Source organism: Muscardinus avellanarius, assembly GCF_963383645.1.
Source record: "Muscardinus avellanarius genome assembly, chromosome: 11".
Classification (NCBI taxonomy): Eukaryota; Metazoa; Chordata; class Mammalia; order Rodentia; family Gliridae; genus Muscardinus; species Muscardinus avellanarius.
In genome coordinates, this window is record NC_137797.1 from 76090042 (window position 1) to 76108524 (window position 18483).

Genomic DNA, 18483 nt, shown 5'->3' on the forward strand with positions numbered 1-18483 from the left:
AAAAAGAAAAGAATGGGTGTGTGGCACAAACTTGTGATCCCAGCTTTCGGGAGACAAAGACTGGAGGATCACAGTTTGCAGACAGCCTCAGCTACTTGGTAAGGCTCTTTGTAACTCAGTGAAACCCTGTTTAAAAATAAAAATAAAAAATAGGGCTGGGAGTGTAACTCAGAAGTAAAATGACCCTAGGTTCCATCCCCAGTATTGCAAAAAAAAAAAAAAAAAAAAAAACCAGGAAGAAAGAAAAAGCTAGATGTAAATACTTCTTAAATAACTAATTGCTTAAGATGAATAAGAAAATAAGCAAGCTGCCTTGATAGAAAATGCCAGAGGGAAGGAATTTGACCAGGGGTCAGAAGAGACTCCTTGGGCAGTGACATCTGAGACCTGAAGGGATGAGAATGAGCTGGCTAGGCAGGCTAAAGGTAGAGCATTCAAAAGAGGAGGAAGTAAGCCAACACTTCTGAAACTGAAGATTTGTTGATGTGTTTGAAGCTCTCAAAGACCACCATACTCCACAGAATAAAGAGGCGAGAGGCCGGGGTACGATACCAGGCGGGGTGGGAGCCCGAGCCTAGCCACAGCCCGCACTGGCAGGTAAGCAGCAGCACCAGCCCAGGCACCTGTGGAGGCGGGAGTGGAAGCACAGGCTGACTACTGTGCAACCCGTGAGGTCCAGGCCTAGGTGGGGACAAGGAAGACAACGGCAAAAATCAGCTTGAAGGGAGAGCTGGAGGAACTGGAGAAAGAAGACAATTAAGGAGAAATGAAGGTTTCCAGGCTCACATTTAGCTGTGGGGGCTGTAGTACCTGTAGATACCATTTTAGAAGTTTTATTAAAAAGGAATAGAGAAAGAGAGTAAGAGATAGAGAATGACAGGCAGCATGGTGCACACGTCTGTAAACCCAGCACTTGGATGGCTGAGCCAGGAGGATCACTAGTTTGAAGCCAGCTCAGTACACCCAGGTGACATCTCTGACTCTGGACACTCAAAGACATGGGGCGAAGAGGCAGGCTAGGTGGAGAGGGCATGGAAGCAAGTCAAGACTTCCTCCCTGGACATGCCACACCCAAGAGAGATGTCAAGGAGGCAGAGATGCAGGTCTGGAATTCAGAAGAGCTCACAGTTGGCGATTACCTTGGAAAGTCATCAGCTAATTAACCATACTGCTATCCCTGGGCCTAGCTGAGTGTGGAGAGAGAGAAAAGGGTTAAACTAACCCATGAAGAATTCTCAAATGGGTATGGTGGTGTAACCCCAGTACCTGGGAGGCAGAGCAATGATGATTGCAGGTTTGAGACCAGCCTCAACAATTTGGTGAGACTCCAGCAACCTAGTGAGACATAGCTTGGAGTTAGAATGACCCTAGGCTCAATTCCCAGTACTACATACACTAACACAAAAAAAAGAATTCCCAACATTTGGAGGTGCTAGAATAAAGGAAATGGCAGCAAACAATACAGAAAGAACTAGCAGGGAATTGGGAAGGCAGAAGCCAAGTTAGGTGGGAATTTCAAGAAGGTAATGGAAAACTGCTTGAAGCCAACCAGAGATCCAATGGGAACTAGAAGGAGCAATGGGTTGATCCTCAATGTCCCTGACAAAATCAATTTCAGAAGAGTTTCATGAAAAGATGCCAAATTTTAATAGACGTAAGAGTAAATGACTAGTGCAAAAGCAAGAGTAACCATAGATAACATTTTTGAAGTTTTTCTTTAACAAGAATAGAGAACACACCAGGCATGGTGGTACACTCCTGTAATCACAATATTGGGAGGCTGAGACAGGAGAATTACCGGTTAGAGGCCAACCTCAGCAATTTAATAAGGCCCTCAGCAACTTAGTGAGACCCTGTTTCAAAACAAAACAAAAAATACAGAAGTAGAGGTGTAGTTCAAACGTAGATATCTCTATGTTCAATCCCCAGTAAGAAGGAAAAAAAGACTTTGGTTTTAGACAAGCTAAATTTGAGAAGTTATTAGCAATCAAGAGAAATACAAATCAAAACTACATTGAGATTTTACCAAACTCTAGTTAGAATGGCAAACATCAAGAAAACAAACAAGACTGACTTCTGGGAAGATGGGGACGGAGAAAAGCGGCGTTTACGAGTCCCGAAACAATCGATCTCTATTACCACAAAATCAGCGCCTTTCATAGCCAGAAAACACCATCAGCGGAGAAATAAAAACTGTAAATACAAGGGACAGAGAAAAAGAGGGCTGGAAGAACAACCAGACACCAGAAAAGAAACCAGCCTGCAGTGCTGCGGCCAGAGCCGCGACACAGGGCCGCGGCACAGAGCCACAGTGGCGCCATCTTCCCTCGCAGCACCGGGCTCCAGAGAGGAGGGGGACTCAGAACTGAGCTTAAAACCAGAGAGGAGATACGCCAGCCTCACGGCCGAGGATGCAGCAGCAGCGCCATAATGCCAGTGAGAGCGGCAAGTTCACCGGATGGCTCCAGACCAGCACACTCAACAAGCCACCAGGCTCCAGCTGTGGAACAGCCGGGCGGAATTCAGCCGTTTTTTCAGCACAAGTAGTGTCTAAAGCTCCCAGGGGCCAGGCTCAGCATACCCTGCAGGGACTCAGAGCGGAGCTCAAAACCAGAAATACGCCAGCCTCACAGCCAAGGGTGTGGCAGCTGTGCCATATTGGAACCAGCCAAGATGTCCATCAACAGATGAATGGATTACAAAACAATGGAATTTTACTCAGCCATCAAAAAAAAAAAAAAACTCAATTACGTCATTTTCAGGGAAATGGATGGAATTGGAGGACATTATGCTAAGTGAGATTAGTCAGTCACAAAAAATAAGAAAGCAGATGCTTTCCCTCATATATGAGAGGTAGGGAGAAATGGGTCATAGGAGGAACTCTAGATGAAAAAGGAAATCCTATAGAGGAGCAAACAAGGCAACCTAAAGGAGGAGAAAGGAGGGGGGAAGAGGAAAATCTCTAAAACACACAATGTACTTAAACATATCGAAGTCAACCACTAAGCCAAGCAAGGGAAAGAGGGACGGGCAGGGAATGGGCTGGGAATTGGGTAGAGGTTAAATCAGTGATTTGTACATGTATGTACACACAAGATTTTTACCCCAATATGATGTATGGATATAATACACCAATAAAATATTAAAAAATAAATAAATAAATAAAAAGAAAACAAACAATAATAAATGCTGGCTATGATGTAAGGAATTTCACTGTTGGTGGGATTTCAAATTAGTACAATCCATAGAGATCAGTATGGAGGTTCCTCAAAAGATTAGAAATAGAGCCACTATATGACTCAGATATTCTACTGAGGTATCTTTCCAAAACAAAGTTAGAATACTAAAATGCTACATAAATATCTGTGTTCATAGCAACACAATTCACAATTAGAAAATTATGAAACCACACTAAATCAACAAATAAATAGATAAAGAAAATGTGGCATATATACACAATGGAATTATCTCACTTGCATAAAAATGGATGAAACTAGAGAATATTCTGCTGAGTGAAATCAGCCAGTCTCAGAAAGCCAAGGTCTGAAATGAAAGTTACTTCAAATAAAGGAGGAGACAAACTAGTAGAACAGTGGAAGAGGATAAGGGAAAGGAGGTGGAGATGGAGAAGAGAAGCAGTTCAAATAATCCTATGTCCATACTGGACATTAGTATCACTACTAATCTCACTAACATGTATAGGATGTGGGTTCAGAGATAAAAACACTGGGTGTTGTATGATGTATATTTGTATCACTTTCAAATCTCACTATGCATAATTAAAATGTCCCAAGAAAAATATGCCCCCCCACACAAAAAAAGGCTCAGGACATGAACAGAATCACCTAAGAATTGAGTTGAGATGGAGAAGAGGTCAGCACACCAAGAACTGAGCACTGCAAAGTTGAGAGATCTGGAAAAGAAAAGACTGAAAAACAAGTGAATTGTAAGCAAAATCAAGAGGGAGTTGCATCATGGAGGGAAGGAGAGAAAGACATTCAGGAAGGAACTATGCCTGGGGCTGATGAGATTAGCAAGAACTCCAGGAGAAAGGGCCAAGAGCCTCTGCGACTTTTGACCAAGGACTGCTCTGTGATAGCATCTCTCCACAGGAGTGTATTCAGATTACTTCATGATCTGGAAGAGTGATCCTCGGTTCACTCAGAGTGCCCTGGCTCCGTCCCAAGGAGGCCTTGTCCTTTGGCAGCCTTTCATTCAGGAAGCAGCCCAGGAGCCCCCAGTGCCTAGGAACTAGAAAGAACTCCAATGAGTAGGTTTTGTAGATTGGAAGCAGCCCAGTGCTCACCGCAGAGGACCAAATTTCTTAGGGCAAGACGGAAACATTCTATAGGTTTCTACTGTTTTCTAATTCACAGCCTGTAAAAAGAAAGTGAATAGCAATCAAATTATTGTTTATATTTTACCGAAAAAGAAACCACAGTACAGAAAGGCTGAGCAACATGTCCAAGATCACACAGCTAGTGGATAGTAGAGCCAGGATCTCAAATCCTAAAATCTTATGGAAAAGTGCAAATTAGTGAGTATTTTGCCTTTCTGCCTCCCCCCAAACCAATTCATGTTTCCTGAAAATCAGATCAAAAAATTCTGAGACTATATGACTTTTGATTAAAATGAGCCATTCTTTCTTTCCTTTATTGTATGTGTGTGCATGCCTGTGTGTGTATGTGTGTGTTACTGGGGATGGTACCCAGGAGCATTCTACCTCTGAGCTGTATTCCCATCCCCATTTTATTCTTTATTTTGAAACAAGGTGTCTCTCACTATGTTGCTGAAGTTGGCTGAGGACCTGCAATCCTCCTGTCACAACTCCCCAAGTACTTGGGATTAAAAGCATGTGTCACCACGCCCAGCCTGTCTTCCCTTTTAAAATATTTGATTGACAAATAAAGACTGGATATATTTAAGGCATACAGTGTGATTGGATATACACAGACATTAGACACTGTATAATGATTACTGCAATCAAAATAATACACCCATCATAGCTCATGCTGTACATTAGATCCCAGAGCACACTTATCTGTAATTTAAATGTTGTATCCTATGACCCTTGTCTCTTCGTTTTTCCTCTTCCTTATCTTTGGCAACCACTGTTGTACTAAGAGTTAGACTTTAGATCTACACATAAATGAGATTGTGTAGTGCTTATCTTTCTTTGGCTTATTTTACTTAACATGTCCTTTAGATCCATCCATGTTGTCACAATGGCAGTGTTTCCTTTTATGATGATAACATCCCACTGTATAGATATACCACAATTTCTTTATCCATTCATCATCAATGGACACTTACGTTGTTTCCATATTTTGGCTACTGTGAATAATGCCACAATTAAAGTAGGGGTACAAACATCTATCCAATATATCGATTTAATCTCCTCTGGATACATATTCAGAAATGAGATTGTTATATTGATGGTAGTTGTGTTTTTAAAATCTTAAGGGTACACCAACCATAAATCCACTGAAAAAGAAATTCAGAAAACACTTCCACTCAGGATCTCCCACAAAAAAATAAAATACCTAGGAATAAACTTGACCAAAGAGGTAAAAGATCTCTACAAAGAAAACTATAAAACACTGAAAAAAGAAATCGAAGAAGATCTTAGAAGATGGAAAGATCTTCCATGTTCATGGATTGGCAGAATAAATATCATTAAAATGGCCATCCTCCCAAAAGTGATCTACAGATTTAATGTGATGCCCATTAAACTACCAAGATCATTCCTCACAGACATAGAAAAATCAGTCCTTAAATTTATCTGGAATAACAAAAAGCCCAGAATAGCCAAGGTAGTTCTCAGCAACAAAAACCACGTAGGAGGAATCACAATACCTGACTTTAAACTATACTACAAAGCCATTGTAATAAAAACAGCATGGTACTGGCAAAAGAATAGATATATAGACCAATGGAGCAGAACAGAAGACCCAGAAACAAGTCCACACACTTTCAGCCAATTGTTTTTTGACAAAGGGGCCAAAAACATACACTGGAAAAAAGATAGCCTCTTCAACAAATGGTGTTGGCAAAACTGGTTAACCACATGCAGAAAATTGGATATTAATCCCACTTTTTCACCCTGTACAAAAGTCAACTCATGATGGATCAAAGACTTGGAAATTAAACCAGAGACCTTGAAGCTCCTTGAAAAGGGCATAGGTCCAACACTACAATACATAAGCACAGATAAATATTTCCTCAACAAGACCCCAAAGGCACAAAAAATTAAAAGGAGAATCAATACATGGGATTGCATGAAACTGAAGAGCTTCTGTTCAGCAAAGGGAACTATCAAGAACCTCAATCGAGAGCCAACAGAATGGGAGAAGATTTTTGCCACCTACACCACCGATAGAGGACTAATATCTAGAATATACAGAGAACTCAAGAAACTCAACACTAAGAAAACAAAGCATCCAATAACAAAATGGGCAAACAAACTAAATAGACACTTCACAAAAGAAGAAATTCAAATGGCCAATAAATGCATGAAAAAAATGCTCAACATCACTGGCAATCAGAGAGATGCAAATCAAAACTACCCTGAAATTTCACCTAACCCCAACTAGAATGGCAATCATTCAAAACACAAACAACAACAGATGCTGGTGAGGATGTGGAGAAGTGGGAACTCTAAGACATTGGTAGTGGGATTGCAAATTAGTGCAACCACTTTGGAAAACAGTATGGAGAATCCTCAGAAGAATGGGAACAAATCTACCATTTGATCCAGCAATACCACTGTTGGGTACCTACCCAAAAGAAAAGAAACCAAACTACCAAACTAATGCATGTGTATCTATGTTCATAGCTGCACAATTCACCATAGCCAAACTATGGAACCAGCCAAAATGTCCATCAACAGATGAATGTATTACAAAACTGTGGGATATGTACACAATGGAATTTTACTCAGCCATCAAAACAAACTCAATTACATCATTTTCAGGGAAATGGATGGAACTGGAGGACATTATGCTAAGTGAGATTAGTCAGTCACAAAAAATAAGAAATCAGATGCTTTCCCTAATATGTGAGAGTTAGGGAGAAAAGAGGAGCAAACAAGACAACCTAAAGGAGGAGAAAGGAGGGGGGAAGAGGAAAATCTCTAAAGCTCACAATGTACTTAAACATATCGAAGTCAATCACTAAGCCAAGCAAGGGAGGGAGGGATGGGGAGGGAATGGGGTGGGATTTGGGTAGGGGTTAAATCAGCGATGAGTACATGTTTGTACACACAAGTTTTTTACCCCAAAAAGTTGTATGAATATAATGCACCAATTAAAAAAAATAAAAAATAAAAAAAATATATAAAAAAATGTTTTCATCTCAAAAAAAAAAATTATCAACATCACTGGCAATCAGAGAGATGCAAATCAAAACTACCCTGAGATTTCACCTAACTCCAACTAGAATGGCAATCATTCAAAACACAAACAACAACAGATGCTGGTGAGGATGTGGAGAAGTGGGAACTCTAAAACATTGGTGGTGGGATTGCAAATTAGTGCAACCACTTTGGAAAACAGTATGGAGAATCCTCAGAAGAATGGGAACAAATCTACCATTTGATCCAACAATACCACTGTTGGATATCTACCCAAAAGAAAAGAAACCAAACTACCATACTAATGCATGTGTATCTATGTTCATAGCTGCACAATTCACCATAGCCAAACTATGGAACCAGCCAAAATGTCCATCAACAGATGAATGGATTACAAAACTGTGGGATATGTGCACAATGGAATTTTACTCAGCCATCAAAAAAAAACAAACAAACTCAATTACATCATTTTCAGGGAAATGGATGGAACTGGAGGACATTATGCTAAGTGAGATTAGTCAGTCACAAAAAATAAGAAATCAGATGCTTTCCCTAATATGTGAGAGTTAGGGAGAAATGGGTCATAGGAGGAACTCTTGAAAGAGAAAACCCTATAGAGAAGCAAACAAGACAACCTAAAGGAGGAGAAAGGAGGGGGGAAGAGGAAAATCTCTAAAACACACAATGTACTTAAACATATCGAATCAATCAATAAGCCAAGCAAGGGAGGGAGGGATGGGGAGGGAACGGGGTGGGAATTGGGTAGGGGTTAAATCAGCGATGAGTACATGTTTGTACACACAAGTTTTTTACCCCAATAAGTTGTATGAATATAATGTACCAATAAAAAAAGGAGGCGCGCGGCGCACAAAAGCCGGGGCCCAGGGTCGCAGCACTCTGGGCCCCGGGCCGAACTGCGAGTAGCACGCCAGACCCCTAGAGAAACCGGGCCCAGAACAGAAAAAGATAAAGAAAAATATCGGAGAGGAGGTAAGAAAGCCGTTATGGATGCCAGGACATTGGAGATGCAGACAAAACTTATCTAAATGCACTGGAACTTATGGGAAAATTCGCCGTGAAAGAGGACTGCTATTTCTCTATATTGTTAAGAATCTCAGACATCACATATAAGGAGAGAGGTTAGCGGAGACCAAGGAGAAATGCGGTGTTGAAAGAGTTCCCCGCGATGGTGGTGGAGACTTGTATTCAGGAGAAGCAGAAACCGGATCTTACCAACTTTATTTTTTTGGAGAAATTACACCAAATGTCGAATGCTACCATCACGCATGCTTAGGAACACTGGACAACATTCAGAGTGGAAAAAGAGCCTGGGAAGGGTTTGAAACGGTGGAGGCAGTGGCAATGCCAGTGGCCAATACTCAGGGGAGGCAGAGATCTGATACATTACACCTGGAACCTTTGAAATAATAACCACAGAGACAGTGATCGGAACCTGCTGAGGGGTTAGGCGGGCGCCGGGGCCAGTGGCCGACATCGGAGCTTGCTGTGAGGCAAGGCCACTACTGAGGCCTCCGTGGCCGGGATAGGAACCTGCAGAGGGGTTAGACCAATGCTGGGGCCAGCGAGGCCGGCATCGGAGCCTGCCGTGAGGCAAGGCTTGTGCTAGGGCCTCCGAGGCCAGGATAAGAGCCTGCCGCGGGGTTAGGCCGGTGCTGGGGCCAGTGAGGCTGGCATTGGAGCCTGCCGTGAGGCAAGGCCGGTGCTGAGGCCTCCGAGGCCGGGATTGGAGCCTGCCTTGAGGCAAGGCCGGTACTGGGGCCTCCAAGGTCAGGATAAGAGCCTGCCGAGGGGTTAGGCCGGTGCTGGGGCCAGTGAGGCCGGCATTGGAGCCTGCCGTGAGGCAAGGCCGGTACTGGGACATCCGAGGCCGGGATAAGAGCCTGTCAAGGGGTTAGGCCGGTGCTGGGGCCAGCGAGGCCGGCATTGGAGCCTGCCGTGAGGCAAGGCCGGTACTGGGGCTTCCGAGGCCAGGATAACAACCTGCCGAAGGGCTAGACCGGTGCTGGGGCCAGCAAGGCCGGCATCGGAGCCTGCTGTGAGGCGAGGCCAGCATCGGAGCCTGCCGTGAGACATGGCCAGTGCTGGGGCCTCCTAACCCGGGAACGGAACCTGCCGAGGGGTTAGGCCGGTGCTGGGGCCAACGAGGCCGGCATTGGAGCCTGCCGTGAGGCTAGGCCGGTGCTGGGGCCTCCGAGGCCGGGATTGGAATCCTGCCAAGGGGTTAGACCGGTGCAGGGGCCAATGGCCAGCATCGGAGCCTGGCGTGAGGCAAGTTCACTCCTGCGGCCTCCAAGGCCGGGACCAAAGCCAGCTTAGGGGTTAGACCGGTGCAGGGGCCAGAGAGACCAGAACTGGGGCCTCCCATGAGGCAAGGCCGCTGCTTGAGCCAGCGAGGTCTGGATCAGTCCACTGAGTAGCCAGGCCACTACTGGGACCATCAAGAGTGGGATCGGTACTTGCAACGCAGCATGCACAGAGAAATATCGCAGAAAATATAAATCAGATGCTTCTCTTAATCAGCAATAACTAGGAGGAAAAGGGCAACAGGAAGAGGTTGAGCTATAGAAAGGGCCCTATAGTGAAGCAACTAATGTGACCAATCAGAGGGTATGTAATACTGGAGGACGGAGCCTCTTTAAAACGCAGGAGGTACATAAACAAATGTATCAAATTAAATCTCCAAAGAAGCGTGGGATGGAGGGAGGGGGAGGGAATGGGATGGGGGCTGGAGGAGGGCTAATTGGATGATGTGTGCTTGTATATCCTCTCAAGTCTTGTACTCCAATGTGATTGATATATGACTACAATGCACCAATTTAAAAAATAAATTAATAAAAAAAAATGTGATGTCCATATGTGAAAGTATCACCAAGATGGACAGGGGAGCGAGCTGGGATCTGGAGGGAAGCAAGTGTGTTTGTATCACTTTGAACCACACTATGATGTATCATTGAAATACACCAATAAAAGTATTTTCAAAAGACTCAGGGAAAAAAAAAGGAAAAAAATTAAAAAATAAAAAATAAAAAAATAAAATAAAATAAAATCTTAAGGAACCTCTATACCATTTTCCATAATGGCTAGTCAATTTATATTCCCACCACCAATGCACAAGGATTCATTTTTTACACACCCTTACCAGCACTTGTTATCTCTTGTCAACTTACTGATTTAATAAGAACTCCAAGAGATGTTAAAGCCAACCTTCTTTCATCTGCTTGGTAAAATGCTCATAGGTAGTAATTTTACTATGTCTTTTTGAGAGACTTTTCCACTATAATGACATAGCAGGCCAGACAAAGGACTCTGAAACCAGAGAAACTTAGATTCAAATTTGACTCTGCTCCCTAATGAATACACACACACACACACACACACACACACACACACACACACACGGAAATGTGTGTGTGTATGTATGTATGTATGTATGTATGTATGTATGTAGCTTCACTTGTAAAAACTAGGTGAAATAAGTCCTAACTTGCAGGGCAGCTACAAAAATGTTCCACCATAGATAGAAACACTGACCACTGTACTTTACCTAAGTAATATACCCTTCTATCTCTCCTTTACTTCTAGAATGTACTGTTGAGACTCTGAAGTTAGGTGAGAAGTTATTCCTTAATAGCTTTTGTTGGTTTGTTAAAGTTTTAATTGAAAAGCAAGAAATAAACAACAACCAAAAAGACCCCCACAAAGCTGGAAGAAGGTGGTTCTTAAAAATTTCATGTTTTGCCAGGCGTGGTTGCACATGCTTGTAATTCCTGCACTGCGCTTGGGAGGATGGCGCAGGTTTGAAGCCAGACGGTGCTGGCTTAAGAGACCCTGTTTCAAAAAAAAAAAAAAAAAAATTCATGTTTTATCTTCTAAAAGTCATATAAAAGCTGGACATGGTGGTGCACGCTTGTAATCCCAGCATTCAGGAGACTGAGATAGGAGGATGGATCTTGGTTCGCGGCCAGCCTCAGCTACTTAGTGAGGCCCTCTGCAACTTAGTGAGACCCTGTTTCAAAAAAGAATTTAAAAAAATAAAAAAAAATAGGGCAGGCGGTGTAGCTTGGAGGTATAATGCCTCTGGGTTCCATCCTTATACTCACCAAAAAGTAAAAAATTAAAAAATTAAAAGTCATATAAAAATTTTGCATTTTGTGTAATGGAAATTATTTAAAATGAAAATGTTTTGCATTTATCTCCAATCAAAGCACTTTGCTTTCTCTTGACATTTCTATAACATTTTTGCCAATATACAGTGGCTTCTCTTTCACACTGTCACTTACGTAAGATGTGACAACACCTAATAATCCTTGAACCTATGCAATCTTATTAACGTTTTAAAGTGATTCCATACACTTTGGTCATTATTCTCTCCTGTGTGCAATACCCTAACATAATGAGTCTAGCCCAATTTGCAGTCTTGGTTCAAAAAAATTAATTCTGAATTTTCCATCCAAGAAAATCATTACTATCACACCTATAAGGAGCATCCTGGCCCCCATAGGCAAAAGAGATACAAGCTGCAATCTTGCTTCTTGAGACAATTCTCTATTACAGCAACAAGAGTGAACATAAATACCACAAACCTGGAAACATTTTTCCAATATAGACACTGATCAAGTATGATGCTAAGTACAGTGAACTGACAGAAGAAAACAGATCTTTTTTCAATCACTTGAAAAGACTTGAATATATTAATCCAAAGAAGCCAAATAATTTAATTCCGCCATATAAACAGGATGTTGCTGCTCAGATATATCCAATGTGACTAAGAAAATAATTTTGTCCTGAAAACATAATTTTAGAAAACAGCATTTTTACCCGACACCTTTTTGTTTTCAGCTCATCAACAGCTTTTGTTGGTTTGTTAAAATTTTAATCCAAAAAGCAACAAACAAACAAACAACAGGTAGTATCCCATGCTCCCTTATTATGCGACCATACATGTATGTTTTTCAAAGATCCCTGGATATTGTAAGCACCTTGAACAACATGTAAAGTCACCAAAATCCTGTTATTTTGTCATCAAAATGACATCATCAAATGCTTTAGGGCAAAACTCTCCGGGAAGGAAGCATAAGAAATTCTTCTTGTTTATGGGATCGTGAACCACAGTACAATAGGCCACAGATGGGAGGAAACACTTTTTGTTTCAGAAGCTTGCATACAGCAATGAATTATTTTTAGAAATCCACGTGGGCTATCTGATGAGTTAAATTTAGACGTTTAGGGCTGGGTTGTAGCTTAACAGTAAAGCACTTTTTTTTTTTTTTTTTGGTGGTACTGGGGATGGAACCCTTCTACCTCCAGGCTACACTCCCAGACCTATTTTATATTTTTTATTTGGAAACAGGGTCTCTTAAGCCAGCGAGGCTGGCTTCGAACCTGCTTGATCCTCCTGTCTCCACCTCCCAAGCATGATTATAAGCGTGCGCCACCACTCCCTGCAACAGTAAAGCACTTTTTATCTAGCATGCATGGTTTCTAGCAAGGCCATGGTTTCTATTTCTAGTATCACAAAATGAGAAAAAAAATTTAAGTTAGATTTTCAGCAGATATTTTTTGGAACCCTACTACATAGCAGTGGGTTACAGAATAGACACGGAAGACACAGTTTTGTCCACACAAAAGTGACAGTCTGAGGGGAAGTAAAAACGTTCCGTGCAAACACAAAACAAGGGAATCTTACCCAGGCTGGATGGGAGGAGCCTATGAGGAGTCAGAAAGGGCTTTTTGGAGGCGGGATCATCACCTGAAGGACGAGGAGGCACCAATAAATACAAGAGACAAATATAATGAATATAACGGATGGTATCAGACCAGTAGGAAGGCCTCAGACTTGAGTCCCAGGCCTGCCTCTGCAACAGCTATCGCCTGACCTTGACCAAGACATCTGACCTTTCTACATCTCATTTTTTGTTATCTGTGACAGGAAACTCAGCAGTACATCAGAATCACCTGGGAACCTTGTAAAAGTACTGGCTTTCTTCTCCAGATATGTGGTTTTAATTGATGGACATCAGTGATTTTCTAAAAGCTCTCCAGATGCCAATCTACAGGCAGGAATGAGGATTGTGGGACAGATTATCTGTCAAGTCCCTGAGTCTCGAGGCTGTGGTTCTTGGCCCTTGGTGCTCAATAAAATCCTCATGGTGCTCGATAATATCCTCTGCACGGCTTTTAAATAGTTCAGCATATCTGGGTATGGTGGTGGACACCTATAATCCCAGTACTTGGGAAGCCGAGATGGGAGGATTGAAAGTTTGAGGCCAGCTTCTTCAACTTAATAAGACTCTGTTTCAAAATAAAAAAATATATATATATCAAAGACTGGGAGTATAGACTGGAGGTATAATGTCCCAGGGTTCAACCCTAGTACCAAAGAAGCCCAGTGTAGACTGTAGACTGCATTCTACAGAGATACCAAAATCTTTGGGAGTGAGGCTCAGCACCAGTAATTTCCCAGTTCCCAGGCTGATTCCAAGCTGTACCCAAGGATGATAGCTAATGCTTGGGATCTTACTAATACTTCAGACAATAAAAGATCAGAAAAGAAAGGGAAGAGAAGCTGGTGCGTTTCTCCCTCACTCTTTCCTATGTCAAGTTAGAAACAGAACTGAATGCCAGAGGCCACTGATGAATTTCAAATGGAACTGTACCACACAGTAGGTGGATCTTGGAAATGTGCCTCATTCACATCGATGCATGACAGGTTAGACACATCCATCCCAAAATGCTCTCAGTTCTAAATTTACAATTCAGTGGAACACTCCTGTAAAATGACTCCACGGTGTGTTCTGTGCAACACTTCTGTAGAGTCTGACTCGCATGGTTGACTGTAATATGAACATTACATTTCTTACTCCTAAGATTACTTAAATCCACTTATTAGGGAATGGTGAAGTGAACAACAGTAATTAGAAACACTGCAGACTACCTTTTAAATCTGCTGCTAAATTGCATTTTTCCTGTGCCAGAGCCCCTACACACAGCATGTCCACAAACATCACAAAACCAAAGCCTGAGAAATATTTACATTAATAAGGGCATAAGCCACCTCTGGGCCTTCACATACTTCCCTGGGATTCCACAGGGAAAAAAGGGCCACTTTAGAAAAGGACCATTCACTGCTGGTATTTCTCACATCTGAGTAAATAAAGCACTGCCCACATGTGGTTAGAAATCCCAGGTGAAAATGATTTCTCCAGGGGTCTGGAAATGAAGAACACCACCAATAGACTGCCTCATTTCCTGAGATGAGCCAGAAATGAAAGTAATTCGTCAGAAAAGAACATCTGCACCATGGCACAGCTTATAGAATAATGCCAAATGATACCTGTGGCTAAGAGGCGGGGCCTGGGAAAGGAGGGAGGGCTGGAACAGACCAGAACTCTGCAGTGCACTTACTCTCAGAGCTGCACAGTAGCTTGGAGGGTCTGCAAATCCAATGAGCAGGCAGGCATCCTGGTCTCTGCTGTAAATCTTGATTAGCAGTAAGGCTGCTCACATTCCATTAGAAAGCTGGCTGCTTGCCAAAGGGTGAAAGCAGCCAGGGAAGATTCATGTGCTGCCTCAGGCACAAAGACAGCATTTCTTAGGAGGAAAACCGATTTACTTAACTAAAAATAGGCCATGCCTGTTAATGGCTCAGACAGAGCCTTCTTCCTGAGCAGAACTTCAGGGCAGAGGTGACCTCATTGCTGCCAAGGAAAGCCCCTTCCTTCCACTGTGCAAGGAGGGGACGGTCTGAGTTGTGGTCATGTCCTAGGGAAGGAGGTCAAACCTTTCACAACAACTCTAATAAAGACCAGAAAACAGGAAGCTGAAAAACAATGATCATTTTCACCAAAAATCAGAAGACTATTGATTTTATTAGGTGGTACATCACTGTCCTTTCCATCTTGGATTTTTAAAAAGAATGCAACTCCACTATTTGTAATAGGGGGGTGGACCCAGAAACAACCTAAACACCCATTAACAGGTGGCTAGTTAAATTAACTCTGACACATACACGATGGAATGCTACCCAACCATTGTGCGGAGAGAGTTATATGATACATTAATATGAGGAAAAACTGCACCTGGCCTCTATGATAAACATTTGTGTAAATCAATCTAAAGAAGTTGTTAGTATAGGAATGCATTGATAAACATTTATGTAAATCATTCTAAAGAAGTTGCTTAGTGTAGGAGAGCATCAGAGGAAAACATTATTTTTCATTTAATAACCTTCAATACAGTATGAATTATCCTTTCATGTACCTGTCTCAACCCCCTTCAAGTAACAGACTAACAATAGAGAATTATTTTGGAGTTCTACTTTATACTAATCTCTCCATCTGTAATTTAAAACAAATCACTGCACTTAAATAGATGTTATGGAATTAATTGTGACTCCCTAAAATTTACATGTTGCAGTCCTAATTCTCAGGATGTGACTAATTAGAAGACAGGGCCTTTAAAGGGATGATTAAGTTAGAATGCAGCAGTCATCCTGGAGACTGCTTTCCTAAGAAGAGGAAGTTGAGTCATGGAAAGAGACCCTAGAGGTGGGTGTGCACTGAGGAAAGGCCACGTGGAGACAGAAAAAGGTAGCAGTGGAAAGGAAGAAGAGAGACCTCAGACATGCTGCTACCTTGACCTTGGCCTTGGTCTCCCAGCCTCCAGAACCATGAGAAAATAAACACCTGTTGTTTAGTGATCCTGTTATTCTGTTATGGCAGCCCTGGTAAGTTAATACAATGTAAAAATCAGTAGACAGATGTAATTCAATACCTGCATCATGAAGACAAGCACCCATAACATTCTCCAGTGGTCAAATGCCCACTATGGCTGCCATGATGCCAATGCCCTCATTTGCAGGTGAAGAAATTGGCGCTTGTGGTGCTTTAACTATAATAAGTTCACCTGTTAAGCACCCTGAGCCAGGACTGCAACAGGTTTCCTAATTTTCTCATTGAGGATTTGTCCTGCACATACCACTCATCTTTCATGGTATTCTCACTAATTCCCGCAACTTGAAAGACTAGAGTCCATGATACTTAATATTAGCGGGGTGTGTGTGTGTGTGTGTGTGTGTGTGTGTGTGTGTGTGTATGTATGTATGTGTGTGTGTGTGTGTGTGTGTGTTGCTGGAGATTGAACCCAGGGGCATTCTACATCTAAGCTACACTCCTTGTCCTACTTTATTTTTTATTTTGAAACAAAGTCTAAGTTGCTGGCTGGCTTCAAACCTCAGAGCCTCCTATTTTAGCCTCCCAAGTACTGGGATTACAGGTATGCACCACCATGCCTGACTATTAGTGACTTTTTGAGGCTTGGCTTATATTCAAAAGGCTTTTTCTTGGGCTGATAACTAATAAAGAAGAAGGCATCACAGTAATTAATTTAAAAAAAACTCCTAAAAGGTTAAAAAGATCCAGAAAAAAACAATGATATGCCATATTTGTGTGTCAGCCTAATTTTTTATACCACAATACAGATGGTCTCAGACCACAATGCAATCTATGAGAAGAGATAGTATGCCAAGGATTACATTTCCTTATGTAATCTTATGGATTTTTACAAATAGTCAATCTTCTTTAAAAAATAGAAGTTCAGAGATCAAAGATACATAAAAACACAACTGTGCCTATACAGTCTTTAACTCATGAAGCTTTAACCTAAAAACCTATACTCTAACACACAATGACTTTTAAATGTTAAGATCCATGTACATGAAAAGATCAAAATCTAAAGATTAATATTTAGTACAGTCAATCTTAGCTATGAATATTCAGAGGAAGGCAGAATCACTTTTGCTTCCAGTAGTCAGGGAAAGTTTCGCCAAAGGCATGGGGTCCAAGCCAATCTAGGATTAGATACAAAAAGTTTAAGAAAAAGTGATTTATGTTCAGATTTGTCTTGTCTCTCAGTAAAAAGTTTCTGAAGGCAAGAACTGTGTTCCTGAGGTCCTAAGATGACACCTAGCAAATTGTTAGTATTTCCCAATAAGAGGGCAGGTGAAACAGGTGGGAAAATACACCAAGTGTTCACCTTCCGTAAGCCCATACTGCAGGGTTCTGGTGAGGAACTGGCATGACAGAGCATTAAACAAGCTGGCGTCAAACTGTATATCTATTAGTTTGGGCTCGATTCTGATGCAGTGTGGATTCCTGAAGATGATTCTAAAAGTGAAAAGAATACAACTAGGGGACAGCTAATACATAATGGACTGGAGGTAGTAGAATAATGACAAAAAATTGGAGGTATCACGAGGCTATGGGGTCATCATTTGGGAGAAACTTCCTAATTTATAAAATAGGCATCATATTACCAATCTTCATAGGGCTGATGTGAATATTAAAAAAGATAATGAATACCAAGTATATAACATGAAGCCTGAGAGTAAGCACTTAAGAAAATATACTTGCTCTTCATTAATTATTCTATACCACAAGATAGAGAAAAAAAGGAGTAAAAGAACAAACAGTGCAGTAGAGCCTGAGTATCTGCCTTCTCAGCGTATCCTCAAATCCCTTAAATAAGGAATGGCAATCACTTCTTGTCTTTTTTGGAAATGAAGTGAGCTTGTATGTATTTAGTTCTCCGGAACTTAACACACAAATATAGTAGATACAATACAGGAGGAAGTTATGCCTCCAATTATCTTTAAAATCAAGATTCTAAGCTGGGCCTGGTGGCACACACTTGTAATCCCAGTACTTGGGAAGCTGAGATGGAAGGATCACAAGTTCACGGCCAGCCTCAGCTCCTTAGGCTCTCCACAACTTAGCCCCTATTTCAAAACAAAGAATAAAAAATAGGGCTGGGGGTATAGATCAGAGATAGAATATCCCTGGGTTCAATCCCCAGTACTGAAAAATAGAATACAATAAAGATCCTTCAAAATTAATGTTAAGTTACTTTTGTATAAAAGTAACCATATAAGCCCAGCATGGTGGCGCACGCTTGTAATCCCCATGCTTGGGAGGCAGAGACAGATGATCGTATAGGTTCAAAGCCAGTCGCACTGGCTTAAGAGACCCTGTTTCCAAATAAAAAAGTATAAAAATAGATCTGGGAGTGTAGTCCACAGGTAGAAGGGTTTCCAGGAACCCCAGTACCACCGGAAA

At 41.8% G+C, this 18483-nt stretch overlaps 1 protein-coding gene across 2 annotated transcripts in view; it reads right to left on the reverse strand.

Annotated features, from left to right (window-relative positions):
* Positions 1-18483, reverse strand: part of ANO6 (anoctamin 6) — a gene marked incomplete at both ends in the record, with an annotated part of 205141 nt that overhangs the window by 143428 nt on the left and 43230 nt on the right. Inside the window, one exon of one of the 2 annotated variants that reach the window (XM_080705449.1) lies at positions 13059-13121. The exons of the other annotated variant lie outside the window; for it this stretch is intronic. Coding sequence (XP_080561575.1) covers positions 13059-13121 — 63 coding nt within the window. The remainder of the gene's footprint in view (positions 1-13058; positions 13122-18483) is intronic. 2 annotated transcript variants of the gene reach the window in all.